Source organism: Melopsittacus undulatus, chromosome 3 (genome assembly GCF_012275295.1).
Source record: "Melopsittacus undulatus isolate bMelUnd1 chromosome 3, bMelUnd1.mat.Z, whole genome shotgun sequence".
In the NCBI taxonomy this organism is placed as follows: Eukaryota; Metazoa; Chordata; class Aves; order Psittaciformes; family Psittaculidae; genus Melopsittacus; species Melopsittacus undulatus.
Window position 1 is genome coordinate 35,422,145 of NC_047529.1, and position 20,527 is coordinate 35,442,671.

At 33.6% G+C, this 20,527-nt stretch overlaps 1 protein-coding gene across 1 annotated transcript in view; it reads right to left on the reverse strand.

Annotated features, from left to right (window-relative positions):
• CSMD1 (CUB and Sushi multiple domains 1) overlaps nt 1-20,527 on the reverse strand; it is a 1,105,213-nt gene that overhangs the window by 99,684 nt on the left and 985,002 nt on the right. The window contains exons 42-46 of the mRNA XM_013130058.2: nt 16,397-16,585; nt 9,045-9,222; nt 7,225-7,370; nt 4,497-4,577; nt 4,239-4,352 (exon numbers count right to left, since the gene is read on the reverse strand). Coding sequence (XP_012985512.2) covers nt 4,239-4,352; nt 4,497-4,577; nt 7,225-7,370; nt 9,045-9,222; nt 16,397-16,585 — 708 coding nt within the window. The remainder of the gene's footprint in view (nt 1-4,238; nt 4,353-4,496; nt 4,578-7,224; nt 7,371-9,044; nt 9,223-16,396; nt 16,586-20,527) is intronic.

Genomic DNA, 20,527 nt, shown 5'->3' on the forward strand with positions numbered 1-20,527 from the left:
CAGAAATTTCGCATCAGCATCTGTATCAGAATGCAGCAGTGCATGTATTTAGTGGCAGTAGCTTCTCTCTCTTACTATCTTTAAAATGAAACACGCTATTACTTTGACTTCCCATCTTCTTCATAAGAGAAGTTTAAGCTGGGAAAATACAGTCAAGTACTCTGACTCATTAATCTGAAGAAAATACAAGAACACCAGGAAACTCTCATGGAACAACAGTGGAAAGAAACATATTAAGTAATGGTAACTCTTTCCTTTACCTAAATACATGAGACTTACTCCTGAGTGAAAGTTTGGCTAGCTAGGTGGCATTTCCTGTCAAGGCAGGTAAAAGTGCTCATCAGTGATGAAGAGTGGCTGACATGACACATTTCCACAACCTGCTTCAACCCATGGTAACATTTGCTTATGCTACAAGACTATTTTAAAGAAAAGATCGCTTTTACTGATCCAGTATGGGCTGCTTCAGAATACCTATTATAATGTTAAAGTCTACTAAAACAAATTGTGGATTAAGAGCTGGCCTTCAAAGTTGTAAATTACAAGTATCCTGGAGAAATCAGTAATGCTATCAAACATGTCACAGCAAGACACAATAATTCTTTTCAAAACTGGAAAAAATTCACGTGTCTGGATAAACTATACTTCAAGAAATGGCCATGATCAACTAAATGTGACAAAAAAAGCAGTTGCAAAGTACAGGACATTTGGAAGGAAGATATGGGACTGCAGCAAGTACCTCTGTAGTGGTTTTTAATAAACATTGCGTATCTAAAAACTAACAGCAGGGTTGGTAAGAATACACCTGCTTTTGTTGTGTGCTTTTCCTTGGCATCTCAGGGAGTTCTGGAAATGAACATTGGTCAAATTAATTATGAAACTGATCGGTTACTGATCATTCAGATTTGGGACCTGTAAACAAAATCTAGATGTTACATGGATACCATCCAGATCAAAGTAAAGCCAGGTGATCTCATAAAAGAGGAAGTGTGATGTTGCATTCTTCCAGAAAAGTTTACAGTTGGGTTAATCTAAAAGGTTATTATCACAGGCCTTATATGCTCTTTCAGCCAAGTTTCCACAAGTATAATTTCCAAAGAGGCACACTGTAAGTATCTTCTTAAGAACAGCCTGCATAAACTTGTGTTTACTTACTGCCTTATATGATTTTTTTGGAATCTGGGGTCGAGGTTTTTCAACTAAGAACAAGATTCAAAGTTACAGTTTGAAAAAAACTGAGATCAGTTTTATTATGATACACAGAACACTGTCATAAGGTATTGAGATGCACTTCAGGAACTCAAGAAACTCACTGCAAGTAAATGAAAGAAATGGAGCCAGGGAAGGACTAAGAGTGAAAAGAAAAACAAATAGGAAAGTGACCAATCCCAAGAAGTGAAAATTGCTACTATTCTTTGGGGAAAAGAAATGTTATAGACTAGGATGACAATCACACTCAAAACCTTGACTGTTAGCATCTCTAAAACATCTGACAATGTTCCAGATGAGAACTGGCCACTGTAGTAACGATCTGCAAAAAGACAGGACTAGAAAGCTGCAGAAAGAATAAACAAACAAACAAAAAAATCCTCCTAGAAATCACTTTTCCCGCCTTTTTCTTTCACCTGGTTTGCTCTTAGATCATCTATGTTTTCTTGAAAAGGACATCAGAGACAAAAAAAGCAGAAAGAAAGGCAACGAAATACCTTGCTCACTAGGTTTGAAAAAATACCAACAACCCCCCAATTTTTTCAGTGGCAGTGTCACAAGAAATGTAATTCTGCAGGACAGCATAAAACTCTCATTATACTCTATTTTTAAGGAACAGATTACCTAACATGGCTTTTAGAGAAATCTGATCCGGTTGTTTCAGGGAAGGTCTGACAGCTTCTTGACTTAACTCTAATACCAATTCTGATATCTCCATTTTTTTATTTTCCTTTTTTATTCATAAATGTACAAATTACCACCTCTTCAATCTAAGTGTTCTAAGCAGCCATACTGGAGATCTCTTCCTTAAACTTAATGCCAGTTGGTTGTTTTATGTCTATTTTGTGACCAATATAGAAGTACTTCTTGCTGTCGGAATGCTCATCATACTTCAATTTACATCTATACATTTTCATAACAGCAGTTAAAAAAGAAAAGAAATTTGTAGCAAGAGGATATAAGGATATGATGAGAATAGGGGCTCCAAGCATATAAAACCAAATCACACATGGTCAACTATAGGGAAATAAATGCATATAATTTGACAGCATGTTCTGTAGGGTGCTTAGGGCTGTGTACATTAAACAGTACTTGTCAAGTTTTCATGGTACCAAGCAGTATGAGAAAGTTTGTCCTTCCAGGCAGGAAAGGAAGCTATAAGAAAAGCATGGTGCGATTATACAGCAGATCTGAAGGTTGTTCATTCAGAGTGATGTAGAGGTGAACTCTGAGATTGATTTTTCTTGCCTGTCAGATTTTTCATCAGACTTTCATATAGTATCCTAGAACCTAGGCTTCTGTTGTACAAATATATTTCTTGCCTACTACAACATTGTGGCAGAGTTCAGGAGAATGGAAGTTTTCTGGCATCTTGAAAAAAAATGTGAGGTTGATCCAAATAAGGACAATTTAAACAGTTATAAACTACAGAAACAATGCAGAAATATAAGAAGGCAGTCTAAAAATTAGCTTTAAATACTGCATGTAAATTACATACCAAGCAGCAATGTTGGGTTTTTTTTCCAAGTCTATCAAGATCAGACAGCATTGTATAAATGCAGTTCTACACTGCATCACCTCAAAAGAAATGGAGTAGAACTGGATGATGAGAATGACTAAAAGTACAAAGTATCTTCTGGTCTGTAGAATCATGCCATAAATGCGGTGAATACAGATCAACTTGTTATTGTTTTTTTCCCCATAAGAACTAGAGAACATGAAATGAAAACAGCAGGTGCCAAATTCAAAGAATACAGAGAAATATCTTCACATATTATGTAAATAAATTGTGTCAATTCTTGCACAATAATCTGTGGAATAAAGCATTACATGGGTTCAAAAGGGGACTGAATAAATCCATTAAAAATAGTCCTGAAGGATTCAAATACAAAGAACATTTCCAGATTAAGAGTGGCTTAGCTACCGTTGGGTAGTTGCAATGACCTCATGTCCTTCACTAGAAAACCATTAGTAGTCAGTGCCTGTTAACTTGATTCAAAACACACATTTCTCCTTTTCAGACACTTATGATTTTGAAGAGCAACATGAGCACTTTCAAGTATTTATCTAAAAGTAACTGCCATAAAGGCAGTAATTAAAACCACAACTTTTAAATGATCTAGCAGTATTTCATACGGTCTAGAAGAATTATTCATAAATATCAGCTAGGGTATTTTCATAAAATAGGAATTCAACATTTATCTCCACTGGCAATAATTCATGTAGACTGACAGACGTATTGGGAGAGGCTGGTATAAAAATAAAAACACGGAATTTATTTACAACTTGTCTGAAGAAAGGAAATCTGCTGCATCCTAAGTTATCTAGAGATACTCCTCTTTTATGTCTGTTCAAAATAACTGTGACAGGATTTTACTCTAATGCTTCCAGTTCCATTGTCTTCTGTCTCTGGATCACTCCAACAGCTTCTTATTAGATTATTTCTTCTGATGTCAGCAAGGTATATGTGTTTTCCACAAAGATGAGCAAATTAGGTATGAATGCACAGCTAAACATTATTCATATTATTTTTTTAATTCCTTGTCTGCAATACTTTAGCAGTAAACAGTATGAATAATAGAGGGATTTTTAGTGCTTCCATGAAATTAAATTTGCCACGTTGTTTTAGGACATTTTTCACATGACTTTGTCATACAGTGTCACCATATTTATAAAAGCAGAAAGAACAATTTCTTATTTTATTTTGAAAGCTTAATTTAAATACATATATTTAAAACTCTAGTGGTGAAAAGAAATCTTTGGTTTGATATGAAACAATATTAAATAAATTAATTGTAGAAATCAGGTTTTCATTAATGGTGTAGTTATGTAGTTAGAGTAATTTTTTATTCTGAAGAATTGTATGTCTGTGCAAAACTTTCTGGGACCAATTTGAAAATGTCAGAACTTCTTAGATATTGAAGAAATAAATGGAAATTTCTCTATTAATCACTGATGAAAATACAGTGCCCAAAAATTTGATTCTGATATATACTAATGATATGCAGATCATGAAAACATATATTTACCTTCACAGTATGGAGAGGATCCTTCAAACTGCAACTGTGCATTCAGTTTGCAGGTTAATATATCTTGTCCAACGAGGGTGAAACCAGGATGGCACTTGTATTTCACAAAATCTCCTGAAAAAGTTATTGACAAAGAAGCTGAGTCCAAAACACCCCTCAAACACAAGTATGCCAAAATCTTATGTGGAAGATATGATATATTAATACTTTAACTAGAATTCAAATGAAAACATACAAAAAAAAGATACTATTTTTCACCTATTTCAAAGTCATCATCTTCTGTAAACAAATCTGCATGTGCAACTGTGGGTGGAGGCTGGCACTTCTTCAGCTGATAAGCTGTAAATTCAAGCGAAAATAAGATTAAAAATACAGGTGCATTAAAAATTATTTTGCAAAAAACAATAATTTCAATTCACACTTTCCAAGTTACCAAAGCTGCACTGAAACTCATGGTCACTGTTTTTCCATGTTAAACATCATGACAACACATAAGGGGCATCTGAGGCACTGCCACAGATCACCCAGAAAAGTGAAGGATGCCCCATCCCTGGAAGTGTTCAAGTGCCAGGCTGGATGGAGTTCTGAACAACGTGGTCTGGTGGAAGGTGTTGGAACTATGATATTTAAGGTCACTTTCAACCCAAATCATTCCATGATTCTATGATATTCTCTAAAACAGAAAATAATAATTTATCAGTATAAGTAGTACAATATATTGCCTAGATAGTTATAAATCCATTGTAGTACTGGATGCAGTGAAATGATTATGAGGAGATTTTTGCAGCTACAAGGCTTCTATTTCATGTGGCTGCCTCTACATCATGTGAAAATCCTAAAGGTTATGAATCACGGGTCATCTAGATTTATGGGAAAATCTGTAATCACCCGTCACTTACCTGGCACAACACACTCATTCTTAATTTAAGATTACTTGGAATTAATCTTTTTCAGGATACAGGTATATATATTTACTTTAAGAAGAAACAGCAGTAATAATAATAATAATTGCATAAATTATACACAGTGCCCTCTTCACCCCAAAACCGCAATGCCTTTAAAACAAAATCTCTTCTTTACTCTTCAAATCTATTTTAATAAATTTTGAGCAATCTCATAAGGAAGGTGGTCAGTACAGTAACTGATACATTTCTAAAATGGAGCAGAATACCTACAATAGCTGAAGAAGCCACTTCTGGACAAAAAATCCAAAACAGAGATTGAAGATTTTTATCAGAGTGCACACACTATAAAAGAACTCCCCATTTCATGGAATTAAATTATAGCCAAGAATATGAATTCTTCTGTTAACTTGACAGACCTATCCTTGCTGTATCTTGCTGGTTTTGAGAAGTTAAAGAAACACAAAATACTGGGAGTCAGCCTTTATCTTCCACATAGGGTTCTACAGCCCATCACTGTGAAGCATTTGCACAAGGAGAAAACATCCAAACATGGCCAGTTTTTAATTCATAGGGATTTTCAGGGGTTTTCATCCACAGAGAGTTTCCAAAGACAGGGAGAAGAAATCATATATGTTTTCCTGTGTACTAATATATTTGCATGGTGCTCCTGCTATATACACATATATGAAAACATATATGTAACTATTATTATGCATACCTAATAGTACCAGTTTTCTGGGAGAACACTTGAAAAAAATTGCAACCTGCTTAAACACTTGTAACAGCAAATAGCTAAGAGACAGACACTAAGAGGTTTTCAGCAGTAATATATTCTAAGAACTTAAAAATTGTACGCATCTCCAAGTAAGGCCCTGGACTTCACTGAACTAAGATACCTGTCTCCCAGTATGTGAGCTCAAAAAATGGGTATCCCTGTTTCCAAGTAGCCCAGTTTGCTGGGTTTTCTCAGCAGTGTCTTATGTCACTGCTTTGAATTCCATTAAAAGCACGGACACATTGTTCACATTGTTCATGATTTCCACCCATGGGACATTATGTAAATTATTATAATGTAAAATAAAGAAACAGTGCAGAGGAAAAGAAGCATATTCATTCTTTTTGTTCCTTGCTAGACAACTGCACTACATACTGAGATAAAGTATGCATCTTGCCTTTTTAACATCTGTAGTCATCAACCCTGAAATACTACTTGTTTATGCACCTTCAACTTATGGCTGGAAAATACTCTCACTGACAATTCCCTGTAATCTGCTCCTCAGGCATTGTCTTGTTTTGTGGGAGCTATATATTCCTCCCATGATGACTAAAGCCAGGTACTTTAGGTTTTGCTTTTCAGATTGCTTCAGGTGACCATGCATGACACCCCTCTTTTAGGAGAAAATCACAAATAAGAGAAACATTTCAGACTCTGATTACTACATAAAGATTTCTCCATGCAAACAGATACCTTTAGGTACTCTGTGGCATTTCCTCATTGTGAATTCACACAGTATTTCTGAACTGCAGTCCAAAAGGCTAATCATTTTCCATTTAACATACATAATTTGGGTGAATTAGTTAGAATTAGAACTAGCATTAGAATTCAGCATTTCATTTCTGAATTAGATGGTAATATGCATGTCCCATAGTCCTGACTGTAACTTCAAGCAAAGTATCTTGCTGGATATCAGTCTTAAAGCTGTTGTTCAACCCTTCCGTAGCATCCCATCAAACTCTCTGATCATGAATCTTAGCATGGTCAAGTAGTGCAGAATTTTATTACAGAAAGTTAAAAGTTAAGTAATAAATGGGCTAAAATAATTCAAAAAGTAAAAGCTTACTATTAGACAGCAATGATTAACATTTAAAGACAGAACATAGTTCATTCAAGGACACAAATGCTCTTAAAATTTTAAAAACTGATTTGTACTGTAACTTAAGAACAAGCAGCAAATCCATGAAGCATGCTAAATTTATTTCAGATCGTTCAAGATCATCATCACAAACTTCAGATTTTTCTTTTTTTAAATCACTAATTGATTGTGGTAATTAGTTTTTTTTATGATATAAAGCAAACTGACCATGAAAATTGAGGACAAAGAATCCTCCCGTTGAAAAATCACTGTGAAATTTGAGGAGGACTTGATTGGTGGAACTGTAAGCTGTTTCCAGAGCTGTGTTCCCACTGAAAACTCCAAGTTGAGGTGAATTATGATCAGGACCATCCCTAGGAAGGGAGATGTAAAATATCAGCTGAAGAAATACTCAACATTTAAATTAACAATCTCTTTTCTCTGGAGATCCAATTAAATTTTTGTAAGAAAAAAAATCTACTCTGGTATTAGTGACAACAAACAAAAACAAACTATATGTGGCCTGGCATAAAAATTTGTTTCCTTCTTCTTGCTGCCTTGAAAACAAGAATGAAAGTAATTAATATTAAATAGGGACTTAATAATTTACTTAAGGTTTCATTTACGGTCTGATTTGGGGGGGGGGGGAGGGGGGATGCTGGGAAGAAAAAAAAAGTGAAAGCTTTCATATTAAGGTTTCTCTTTCCATACAGAAGTGCATGGCATATAAATGAATGACTTAAATAAAATTACGCTAAACAGCCTCCTCCCAGCAAATTCAGGAGCTATCCATTGCTGACTAACAACTCCAAGCATTACACTAAAGAAAGCATGCTTGTAATTCATGGGCAATTGAGAACTGAGAGAAATAATCTGTGCAACAGTTGTTTTTAAATCTTTATTGAAAGATGCATGCTTCAGGCAAACAACTTCAAATAGCTGACACAATTTTAGGACTTAATTGCTTAGGCAGAAAGAGAAGTCTTTGATACAGTTAGATCTTTACCAGTGAAGGCTTTTTATTATTATTATTTATGTAACATGCCAGAAAGGACAACCTATGATACATTTTAGTCTTGGATTTATAGTTAATGTGAACATTCAAGCTAGCCAAATGGCAATTTATAAATAATTATACATCTCTATAAATTAATTGGATTTTCCCTGTATTATATGGACCTTAGTATTGCCGTATAGAAAAAATTCACCCCAGGCAGCAATAGGTACAGGAACAGTATAGTAGTTGGGAGACAGGAGTAGCTGACTTACATAGGAGTAAGTTATATCCTGTATTCTGTGAAAATTGTCCTGTTGCGGAACCCTCTATGAAATACATGAGAAGTAAGTTCCTTTGCACATTATGCAGGGTAATGACCGGGGTTAGCCTTAGATGAGAAAATGTGTAACAATTTCAGCACCATTTATGCCTGTTCTTGAGTGCAGTAAATTTCTATGCAAGAATTTAGACAGCCCTAAGACCTCTTCCTCCAGTTGAGGATGCAAAGTTAAGATGGGTTTGTGGGGTAAGAAATCCACGTTCAGAGAAGGGGCACATACAAATGAAGCTTAAAGACATGGAGGTACAAGGGCTGAAATCCTGGCTTAAGAAATATACAGAGTACATCTGTCAGCAGTATTAAGATATTAAGAAACTTTAAGAAAATCTTATTTAATGCCCAAATTAGTCAGTACGTACAGATGTCAAAAGTTTTCCTACAACATATATCACCTCATGTGCTTGTGGGACATGAAATTTAACATAAGGCAGACTGTTACATCACTCTGACCTCAAAGAGCCTCACTTACAAAATGGAGAGCTCAAGATCTGATTGATAACTGAGTTGGCTTTCAAAGCACTTTTGGAATAATATTCTTAAAGAGTTCAGAAAGTGATATTCTTTTTTTTCATATAATTATAGAACTTGTTTTATACGCTGTTCTTCAGCACATATGACAACCTAAAGAGCAATACTAAGCAAAAGTAGAGCTTGGGACAGTGATATCGGATAAATCAGAAAAAATCACTTTTGTTCTGAAAAATTGCATACCAAACTGCAATGTAGTCATTCACAGGTTCAGTTTGCAGTAAGGTGAAGTTGATATAAATCCCATGGCCTGGAGGTACAATAATTAACCAAGTACAGTCCTTGGAATTTGGGTATTCATCTGGAAATCCTGGGGAATAAACTGTACCATTCTGAGCAGTTACATTATAGCCACAAGGTGCTGAAAAAAAAAAAAAAAAAGAGAAATTATTAGAAGAAACATACATGTCACATGTTACAAATGGAGTATCAAATCCTTTGAAATTTGAAAAGTTTCACAGAACAAGCCAGTCTAGGTCTTAAAGACAGCATTTGTCCTTGGTTGGTTGCTTCTCAGAGACAGAAATTACTAATACTTCTAAGACATAATTTATCCTGATGTGTTTCAGATTTAATTTCTTAAAATCCATCAAAATCTACTGGTCATATTGCTTTTGTGCAGAAGTCTTGAAACTAAGATTGCATACATTTAAAATGGGGCATCTTTTGCTTACACTCAAGATTAACAAACAAATGAGCAAACTCCTTGGATGTTTCCTTATAACTCAACCCTAAGTGAACTGGAGCACAGCTTTGGAAATAAATAAATAAATAAATAAATGAAAGCTGATTGTTCTTTCATTACCCCAAAACCATTGTAGTTTATTTTTGTCAGGTTTTAACCATATTTATTGGTACTTCAGTTGCAGGTTGTATGCTGGTTATTCTTATGGTAAGTATAATGAAGATAGAGACACAGATTAGCACACGCTGAATGAAAATTGTAGGCAAATAAATGTGATTAAAAAGTGGTTGATTTTATTCAAGGGTATCAAATATGTAATGATGTGCTCTCTTTTGAGTCTCAGTTTGGGGGAACCGACTGATTATGGATGCAAGCATGGATCTGAGGAGACATATTGCCATTAGTGCAAACTAATGAGTGAGACCTTAATCTCATCTGTGGGCACTTAGTTTAGCTCTGAAACTTTTCTCATTAGCTCTTACAATAGAGCTTATGTTATTATTGTCAGGGATCCTATGACTCTCCTTCAGACCCTCTTCATTTCTTTTTCACCCTTCAACAATGGATGGAAAAGGGAATAGGAAAAGAAAGAAAAGGAAAAAAAAAAAAAAGGAAAAAGGAGAAAGGGAAAAAGAAATAAGGATGGAGAAATGCCATCTTAGAACAGAATGTAGTTCTGCCCTTGAACTACAACCCTTCAGTGCCCAAAAATGGGATGAGCTGAGGAAAATTAAGTGTTGGTTCTATCTGTCTAGCTCCTGGTTGGATGTACAGGGCAAGGGCAGCTGTGCTGGGAATGTCTTTTAGCTCTGGTAGTTCTATGATGAAAATATGACTTGAAACCATTTTTCACTGTTCCCTAATCCTCTATATTTATGCCATGCTCAGATTGCCTGGTCTCAGAAATCTACTCTGTTCTCTCTCTGCATAGCACTCCATTTTACAATTACAAGACAGCTTTGACTGGTATGCTTACTACATTGAAATACACTTTCTAAGACTAATGCAGGGACAAGTGGAAAATCCTTTAAATTCTAGTTAAGATGCAGGATTTTTCTGATAGAAGCTTTACACTTAAATATATTTTGAATTTATTTTTGACATATTTACTAACATTGTCAATGATTGCATACAATTTGTATTTTGCCTCCATTATTCTATAATATTCTACAAAGAATGCAATTTGATTGTATCTCAGGAAAGATGGTCTAATTGCTGTTACATCATTGCTAGCCATGACAACAATAAATTGTATCAGAGAAAAAGTCACAGATAACAAAACTCTGATCGAATAAGCAATACACACAGCTAATACCAGGTTTTCTACAAAGATCCTAAAAAAATCACAGGAGACAGCAAATTAAACAGAAATAACAGGTTATCTTTCACACAAGACAAAAATAGCTTTAGTTTGAATAAACAAATCACTTTAAATTCATGAAGTTACTATATTGTACTTTGAATGATGTGAAGAAACAGATTTTTGAAAAGTAAAAGCATATAATCAAGTCTTCTAAACTTTCAAATGCTAAAACTAGCTCACATGCTGATTTACAAATGAATAAAGGACATACTATGTCCTCCAATGTTCAATTATATCTAATTCCAGATACAACATTGTGCATAGAAGGACAGTAAACATTTTTAAAGGTCCACCCAAAGGTGTCCAGACATAGTAATTTCTTAACAGCTACAAATGTTATGCTGAGACAGCTATGGTATATCATTAGGGCAAACTGACTGCACAGGAGTGAAGTCTTAGAGCACAATTACATGACATGCTTCTACTATTATCTCTTGAGCAGAAATTAATCTAATTTTCTCCTGTGTACAGATTAAGCTCTTTGTTTCAAATTACCCAATACAGAGTGGAGAATATTATTTAGAATGTGGATGGCTTCCTAAATCATGCAGATCTTGCAGTTCAAACAGTCCTCCAGTGCCAGACTACAGTTTTCAATATGGCTGGTAACTGTTTAACCCTGTTGTATAAATGTCCACAAATGTACACAGTATGTGCATATATACACCAAGCCATGTTTAGTGTAACTGACTTAAGAAGTAGGGGTGGAAGACTTCAAGTACCATGATCTAGTATGAAGCAGTGCAAATGTATATGGGATGAAAATACATTGAAAAGGCTCTTGAGTATAAGAAACATTAAATGGTGCAGAGAAGCTCCTATTGAACAAGTTTGTATTATAAATCTGAAACTCATTTATCTCAAGTTATGAACTTATATATGCCTGTCTTTAGCCCCACAATACGAGAAGTTTAACCATGCCATCCTTTCATCACAGAGCATAAATCCAACAAATGTGTTTTCTGAATAGGAATAGAACTGTGCAGACCACAAGCTTAGTTTACTAGCTTAAGATAGACAACTGAATGACCTAACAAGTGCTAGACATACACCACAGATCTCAGATGTCTTAGGCAGAAAATCTAGAAAAGTCCTGAAGTTTTAGCCATAGTGCTCTAGGTGGTAACCACTGACCTTAATGTGACAGAAAAAATTGCCCATGCAATCTCAGAAAGTTTAAAATTTTTAGCAATTAAGCTTAAAATATGGATATATGTGCAAAATGCTGGTTTTTTGGGAAAGGGGAGCATGTTTGAATTAATTCTGATATTAGCAAGTACCTGCAGTTTAGCTAAACACTATAGGTGTACTCACTTTCTTGTGTACAAGTGATTGTTTATACAACACTGACACAGATCTTCAGAAATACTTTTTAGAAGGGCAAGCTTACAGACCCAACACTATTATTTACTAGCTTTGTTTTATTCCTATTTTCCCTGCCTGCTGATGACCCTGACATTTCTCAGCAGGCAAAAATCCAAACCAAGCCACAAAACCCACCACTTTTCTTTAGTATAGGGGGAGGTAGGGAACTACAACTAGACTGGAAAAAAATCAGTTTAGGATTTCTAGTAATGTGACATCTCTTACTGACTTCTCAGGTTCAAATGTTTATGAAAACTGGCAGTATCAAAAGCCACCTACTCTAACCGTTCTCATCTTCCCTCAGGTACCAGGATTTTTACCAATTAATTAAATCAGAATTAGTATATCTTTGGTCTTGCTAGGAAAAACTAATATATGAATACCTGATAACAGTAAATCAGGTGTCTAAAAGTATCTATGATTACACAGAATGTAGAAGTGGGAAAATTTTAATGCCAGTGGACAAAAATGATGCTCCTTTATGTTTCTGAGAGAGACCTTTGCAATGATAATTCTCTTTGTCTATATTAGAAGCTTGAAAGGGTGAACATTTCTCTAATGCTATTATGAATTCAAGCGAATCATGGAATACAGAAAAGATATGGAACTGGAAAAGGCTACCCAAGGAAGCTGTAAATGCTCCATCCCTGGAAGTGTTCAAGGCCAGGCTGGATGGGGCTTGGAGCAACCTGGTCTAGTGGGAGGTGACCCTGCCCAAAGCAGGGGGTTGGAACCAGATGATTTTAAGGGCCTTTCCAACCCAAACTGTTCTATGATTACACAAAAAATCAAGACCTTTATTACAGGCTAGGATAACAAAACAGAATGGCTGTGATATTGATACCATTTCTTATCAAGTGAGGAAGCTAGATTATTTCTCAAAGCTGTATAACATAATGGTTACATTCCTTATCCATCTTCTCAGTTTAATTTATACACTTTATTCTTCTAATTTCTGATTTACTACTACAAAAAGGACCCCCAAAGTATGTGTTGTAAAAGACCAGCATTTTAAGCTCAGTGTTCCATGTTTATCTTTTCAAGGTATCAACAGGATTATCCAAAATGCCAATAGTTTAATAACACAAAATAATAATAAGAATGATATGTAGCTAGAAAAATCTATACTACTAACACTACAACAACATATATGAAGCAATAAAAAATACAGCGAATGTGAAAACTATTTCCAAATGGAACAAAGATTATAACTTGCCTAGAAATCTAAGACTCTAGATTTCTAAGATCATATACAAAATAATGTGTTTTCCCACTGATAAACACTTCCAGTTGCATCTCAGACATTAATGTTTGCTAAAATTAATTTCAATAAGTAAATTAAAAGGATAAGAGAAATTACAGATTTGATATCTTAAATATCTTTAGGAGTGAAAAGAGTGTAGGTATGCATTAATGCCAATAGAAAAAAAAAAAACATATATTCTCTTATCTTTTTTCTGTCCTGTAATGTATTTTCTTTCTCTGTTCTTATGCAAGATAATAAGGCAAGTTGTAGCTGACTGGCAGAAAATATGGTAATGAGTTTTAAAAATCTGTATCATCAGGCAGCATGATTTAGGACTAAATACACTAATATTACCATTTACTAGAGTAAGTTATATTCAAGTCTGTTTTATAAAGGCTGCACAGAAGTTATTTTATCAAGCAGTTATCCCATATCTTCCATATGATCTTCAGATTACTTTTTTCACAACATTTTTGAAAGTGGCATTGTTATTTCTGGACTTACCTGATATTATGCTTGTAACTGTAACTGTTCTTTTCACCCTTGTATTGTATATAGAACATATGTTAGTAATATTCTATCATCATCCTTTATACTTTTCTACCCCTCTTTAAGGATATTGTAAAATTTTACTGCATGTTTAATGTGAACAAAAAATATTTCATACTTGTTTATAGTGCAGTTTTATCATTAATAGCATTATTCTCCTGTTACAAAGAACTACATTCTCTCATGCCTCTCCACTTTTTTTCTTTTGGGAGGTATGGTTTTGTAAGGGATGCCTATATTGCCTAGAGCAGTATGGACCAATACAAACTATAGTTTGCCAAATTTTACTTTTTTTTACATATTCATCTCCCTGAAAGAGAATTTAATTGTCCAAAATAGTTTTAAATTATTTGCATAAATTCCTTCTTATTATATTTTTGCAAAATGTGCAAACTCTCTTCCAGCTGTACTAATGCAGATTAAAACAAACAAGCAAAGAAACCAACAAAACACCACACCCCAAAAAAACCAACAAAGAAAAAATGGAAGACATTAGAACAGCAGCCAAAACTTGATAGCCATTTCACAGAAAAAAGCACTCACTGATTGTAGAGAAGTTACACGTAATACATAACATGCAATAAACTCTGTTCTTTAATTCAAAAATAAAACTCAGTACTTTCATTTGCTCAAATAGGTACTACTTCCTACTGCTGAAGTCAGAGAACATGGTGTTCCCAATGACAAATGTTCTCTCCAGACACTGTTCTTTCCCTTTGGCTAGTAGGGCATGTTTATGTCTTACTCCTGGAGGCTGTCAGAGTTCTATAATGTCTGTGCAATAATGTGATAAAATACAGTCTAAATTGAAATGCAAAAGGACTTAATAATTCTTAGTTTAATAATTCCAATAACAATAGAAATAGTACTTTTTAAACTAACAAGAACTGGGCTTTTGTAATTGGTTTTATACTTTAACAAGTCTGAAATAGACAAAAATTTGTTTTAAAACCTTCATCCAGAAAACTCATTTTAAACTTTATATCTTCCTTGTAAGCACTCCAAGACATATGCAATACTTTCAACCTTTTCTACGTACTCACTTTCCTAGATTTATGAACGATTTATGGTAATTTACATTAAGTATTATATGACTAGAACTTAAATTTTATGGATTCTTGTAACATTAGTCTTACAAGACAACGCAAGGAAATAATACAAATATCCTTTCCCAAGTACATGTACGAAACACATGTTCATGCTGCAGAGCAATATATTTAAGCTGTCAGGAGAATATCTGTCTGAGAAATAATTACAAAAAAATAAAAATCAAAGTTATTTTTCACAGTACTAAAATCTTAATTTGGGAAGAAAGGAATTGAAGTGCTGAAGCAAACCTGTAGTCCATCTAGTGTAATTATGGCTTCCAACAATACTCAAATCCTGAGGTCACACAGAAGAATCCAAAGTAGAAAACACTGTGTTAATCTGTCCCACTGTAAAAATTATTTCTAACCTCTAGTAGTTTGTCCTGAAGAAGAATGACTGACCTTTCTCTGACAGTTTTTTTTCACAACTCATACTTGTAACTCAGTTAAATCTCATTTGAATTCCTCACAGCCTTTTCTCATTTGACTAACCTAAAAGCCATTGGGTGTTTTTTGTAGGGAAGCATCTCTCTCATCTTTCAGGATCGCTGTCAAATATATTGAACACACCTTCTTCAGTAAAAACTTGCAGTGCCATTAGTCTCTAGTTATGATGGAAATAATTTATTTCAATCTATTTTTTATCTCAGCAGGGGGGTTGGAACTAGATGATCTTAAGGTCCTTTCCAACCCTAACTATTCTATGATTCTATGATTACCTAGGACACCAGTTCTACTCACTGGCTGCTAGTTTTGACATAATATCCCATACAAGACTTTGTCAAAGTTTCTAAAGATCTAAAGGAACATCAGGAATTTCACTTGTACATATGTATTTTCTAGATAAAAGTCCAAAAAGTCCAAGTAAAAGCTTTACAATAGAAAATTCTGTATGTTACATCGTACATCGCTCCCTTTGTCCCAAAAAAAAAAAAAAAAAGGAAAAAACCAAATCACATGGAGTTTAAAATAATTTCTGGCAGTATCATGAATTCCCACAATCAATGGAAATGGCAAATGTTAAGATGAACAATAAATCACTACTAAGGAACATGATCCATAAAATATTTATGATTTATAAAAGCACATATTATTCTGACTTCAGCTGATTACACTACAGATTAAAATAAAAGTACAGTTCTTCAGCAAAAAGCCATGTGACATATACACACACAAACAAGTAAACAAAAATCAGGAAGTATTGTGAGTTCTGAAGTAAAGGTACCACCAGAAAGTTACCTTCGCATCTGGGGAAATGATAGTTCCAATTTCTGTTGATTCCATGTTGGCATGTGAGAACAGGCTGACCCCTCAAAACATATCCAGGATAGCATTCAAATGATACTGACTGCCCCACACTGTAATCTGAGTTGACTATATAGCCATTCAAAAAGGGAGGAGGATCAGGGCAATTTTGTAACTCGTATGCTGGAAGAGAACAGAAGTATTTTTTACTGCTTAGGCAGCTCTCATCACAGGAAGTAAAATAAATTCCATAATACATTCTGTAACAGGTAAACAACAGAGTGCCAAACTCCAGTTAAAAAGTGATTAACACATAACAGGAAGCAAATAATCAATTAGGACAATCCCGATCTTGATAAAGTAATGAAAAAATTAGCACTACAAAGAAAACACAGGAAAAATTAAAATGTGAAATTGAATAAATTACCATCTACAACAGAAATTTAGAATCAAAGAAACTTTTAGTGCAGGACACAAAGATGGAATATTGTGGTTTAGTAATTTATGTTGAATCTTCAGATTAGAATATTATATAAATTATTGTTTATTTTTAAATACACTTCTAGGTTCAGAGCTAATACCTAAGATCTAAGAAGTTGTTTCACAACAAAATAACATTTTTTAACCAAGATACACAGAATTAATTTATTTAATAAGTAAGTTGGATTACTTAGTAAGTATGTCACTAAGTTTCATAATTTCATGAGTACATCAAACTTTTTCAAGAACTTTATTTACATTCAGATTAAATTTGTTAAGTCTGAAAAAGCTGCACACAGTAATACTAATAATTTACTAATAAGTGACCAAATTTAATAGGTGGCCACTTTCCTGCTAAGACTCTCAAGATGGAAAATTATCACAAAATTCTTAAAATACCTTTTTTTCTATCCTGATATACAAGAAAAGTGTAACTAATTCCAACTAAAAAATAGAAAAAAATATTTAGGATTTTTTTCCATGCTGCCTGAAATTAAATTATATTTTCTAAAAATGCATATCTATTGAATTACCACAGACACAATTTCCAAAATGTGAACAAAATTTTGATTTCATTAACATGCAAGTATACTTACACAATAAACAGTTAATAAGAACTTGAAACACTATCTTTTTCTGACAATATTCATATACTGTTCATCTGTCATGTCATCTACTAGGAATGGATGTAACCACACGACAACAAAAAATGCAGTTTTGCAGCACTATAAGCATGAGATAGAAAATCAAGCATTTCAAATTGAAGATACGCATATAAATTACTATGGTGTCTCAGATTTATTTGACTGGCATTATTCCAACTTGCTCATTACCTGTATCAATTAAATAGTACAATGACTTCAACAATAAATTAGCGCACAACTGATCACAGAAATTGTTTAAGTGTGTTTTCACATTTAAACTATATGGTCATAAACAAAGTCATTCATTCATTAAAATTTTATGAAATACAAGATTTTCACAATCTGCTGGATTTTTAAATATAAATTCAGTTGTACAAAAACAATCACCTAGCAAAAAAAAAAAAAGAAAAGAATTAATGAAAGATTATAAAGTCACAGACAATTAGATCTAGGAAAGTTTACCAAGGAAAAGGATCCTTCTATGTATATGGCTATAGGAAAAAAAATATTCACCACATTTAATGTTAGAGTTTATGTTTTTAAATACCTTTATTCATACAAAATAGTGCGATAAAAATTCATGAGTTTTCATTAATAACCTTTACTAAGATGCAAATATCATTTAAAACTACACTTTTCTATATTGAAGCTGTGTTTCCTTAGAATATTTAAATAATAGTTCCACAGAAATAAAAAAAAGAAAGTTTTATAAAAATGTTATGTAGAATCATTCACAATCTCTCACAGAGAAGTTGTAGACACCAAGTAACTGCAGTTTAAGAAATAATTACTGAGAAGGTGAATGTCTAACTTGCTGTAAGCATTCCATTTACAGTCATGAAATATTTCTCTCAGAATATAAGAAAGTTCAAGTAAGAGCAGTAATACCAGTGTACTTTATATTAACATGTGCCATTAAGCCCAAGCTCTAAAAATACAGCAAGAGATGAAGAACATATTCTTGAACAAAGTATTATTTTTTAAAAGCTAATCATTACAATATGGACATATTTACCCTAGAAGTATATACTTGCTATTTTTTCATTAGATTATTTAAGCAAGATATTTCAACAAGATTAAGCTAAACATATAACTTAGGTGCTCTTAAGTGCTTACTTAAAATGAAGTTTGTACTTAATTACGTCACTGAAATATAGCTACTGTCATGAGATTTCTTTAGTCATTCCTGATTACAGTCATGCTACAAAACAAATAGATTTCTTTTTAAAAGACATTCTTCTTTCCTCCACTTTGTTCAGTGAATCCAGATACCCATGGCTGTAACAGTGCAAAGCAGGAAGAGATGTTGATGTACCAGAAATACCTGAAATCCTCCCCAAGTCAGACTCCCCTTCTAAAAAGCTAAGAAAAGAATATCAAAACTTAAAAGTCAGAATGAATCGCTAAGGGAAAGGAAATACAAAAAGCTTTATTCTACCTTAATTATGGTCCATTAAAATTTTGTGCTGAATCTAGTAACGGCTCATTAATTTTTAATGCCATTATTAGTACTGCCATCATTATTCATACAGTACTACTACAGATAATATTATTATCAACATCTTTATATAAAATAGAATACTAGACAGATTATCTAAAAGTTCAGGACATTAATATTAATATATTAAATTAAAAAATTAATTAAATTATTAAAAAGTTACTTAGTGAATTATATTAAAAATACAACAGAAGATCATTCTGGAGGGTCAGAGGATCTCATAGATTTATTTGACAAGGTGCAGCACTACCTTGCCCAATAGTTACAGTGACAGTGTTTTGGAATAACAATAGTAAGAACTTGAACTTTAAAACTTTGATTACACAACCTTTTGAGGAGATGAATAGGAATGAAAAATATCCTTCCTCATTCGTTAATATTTTGCAACACGGTATACAGAGGTTAAATTTTAAATATATTTAATATGGTCTCAGATTTCTTAAGCTAGTCTTAAAAATTAATTTAACAAAAAAAACCACCTCACTGATCTACATGTGAATATAAGACAAGAATGGCTGAGTTGCTATAAGAAACCCGAAAAGAACATCAACATCTCTCTGTCCCCCTAATTTGCACAACATTCCTTAAAGTCCCCTGGATTGTTAATGGAAAAAAAAACAAAAAAAAAAACAAAAAACAAACCCTACCTTTTAGATTTCTAGCTACTGTTTATTCAGAGATGCATGCTTTTCTCCTTTCGTATGACAGGGTTCTGGTACTTCTTTTAGTAAGAATAGAACCCCTGCCTAAAGCAGATTATTGTAAGTTTGAAGGTCAGTCAGTCAGGGGTGAAAACACTTGCTTTCACAGAGCAGAGCACAGGGTGGTTTGGGGGGGTTTTGTTGTGTTTGGAGGTTTTTTAAGTGTAAAATGTGAAGATACTCTCTATGAGTTCTGATATAAATCCTATAGATGACTCGTAAATTATTGGTGTAACTCTAAGTCAGGTGCTCCATCTGACTGTGATACTATGATTTACAGGCCACTCAGGAAATGCACTTTACAGTTTTAATATAAATATTATTTATACATGTGTTTTTTTGATATACACAGTGACTATACCTGATTTAAAAGAGCAATTTGTTATTCAGTCACCACTATCAAATATTATCCACAAATCCTGATGTCATATCTCAAAAAGAAAGTTGTTTTTATGAGTGTCATGCCCAAAGCCTTGTTTGGTACTGAGCTTTAAAAAATGATATACTGTTTCACAGTAGAAAAAAAAAAAACACCCTCTAGTGAGAGGCTGAAATGAAGCTCAATGTAAAGGAAACCTGAGAAAACATTTAATTCCAATGCCAGCAGCAGTCAAATACTTGAATTTTAAAATTATCTCATACTGACATTCAGCATTTCTTCATGTAGCATATCTTCCACTGTTAAGAAGATAATGAAAGTAACATAATTGATCACCCACTATCCTGTTTTAAATTCACGTGTATTTTCCTTCTTACATTAACACTAGGATGACGTTGCCTTTGCAAAGGGCCACACATCTGT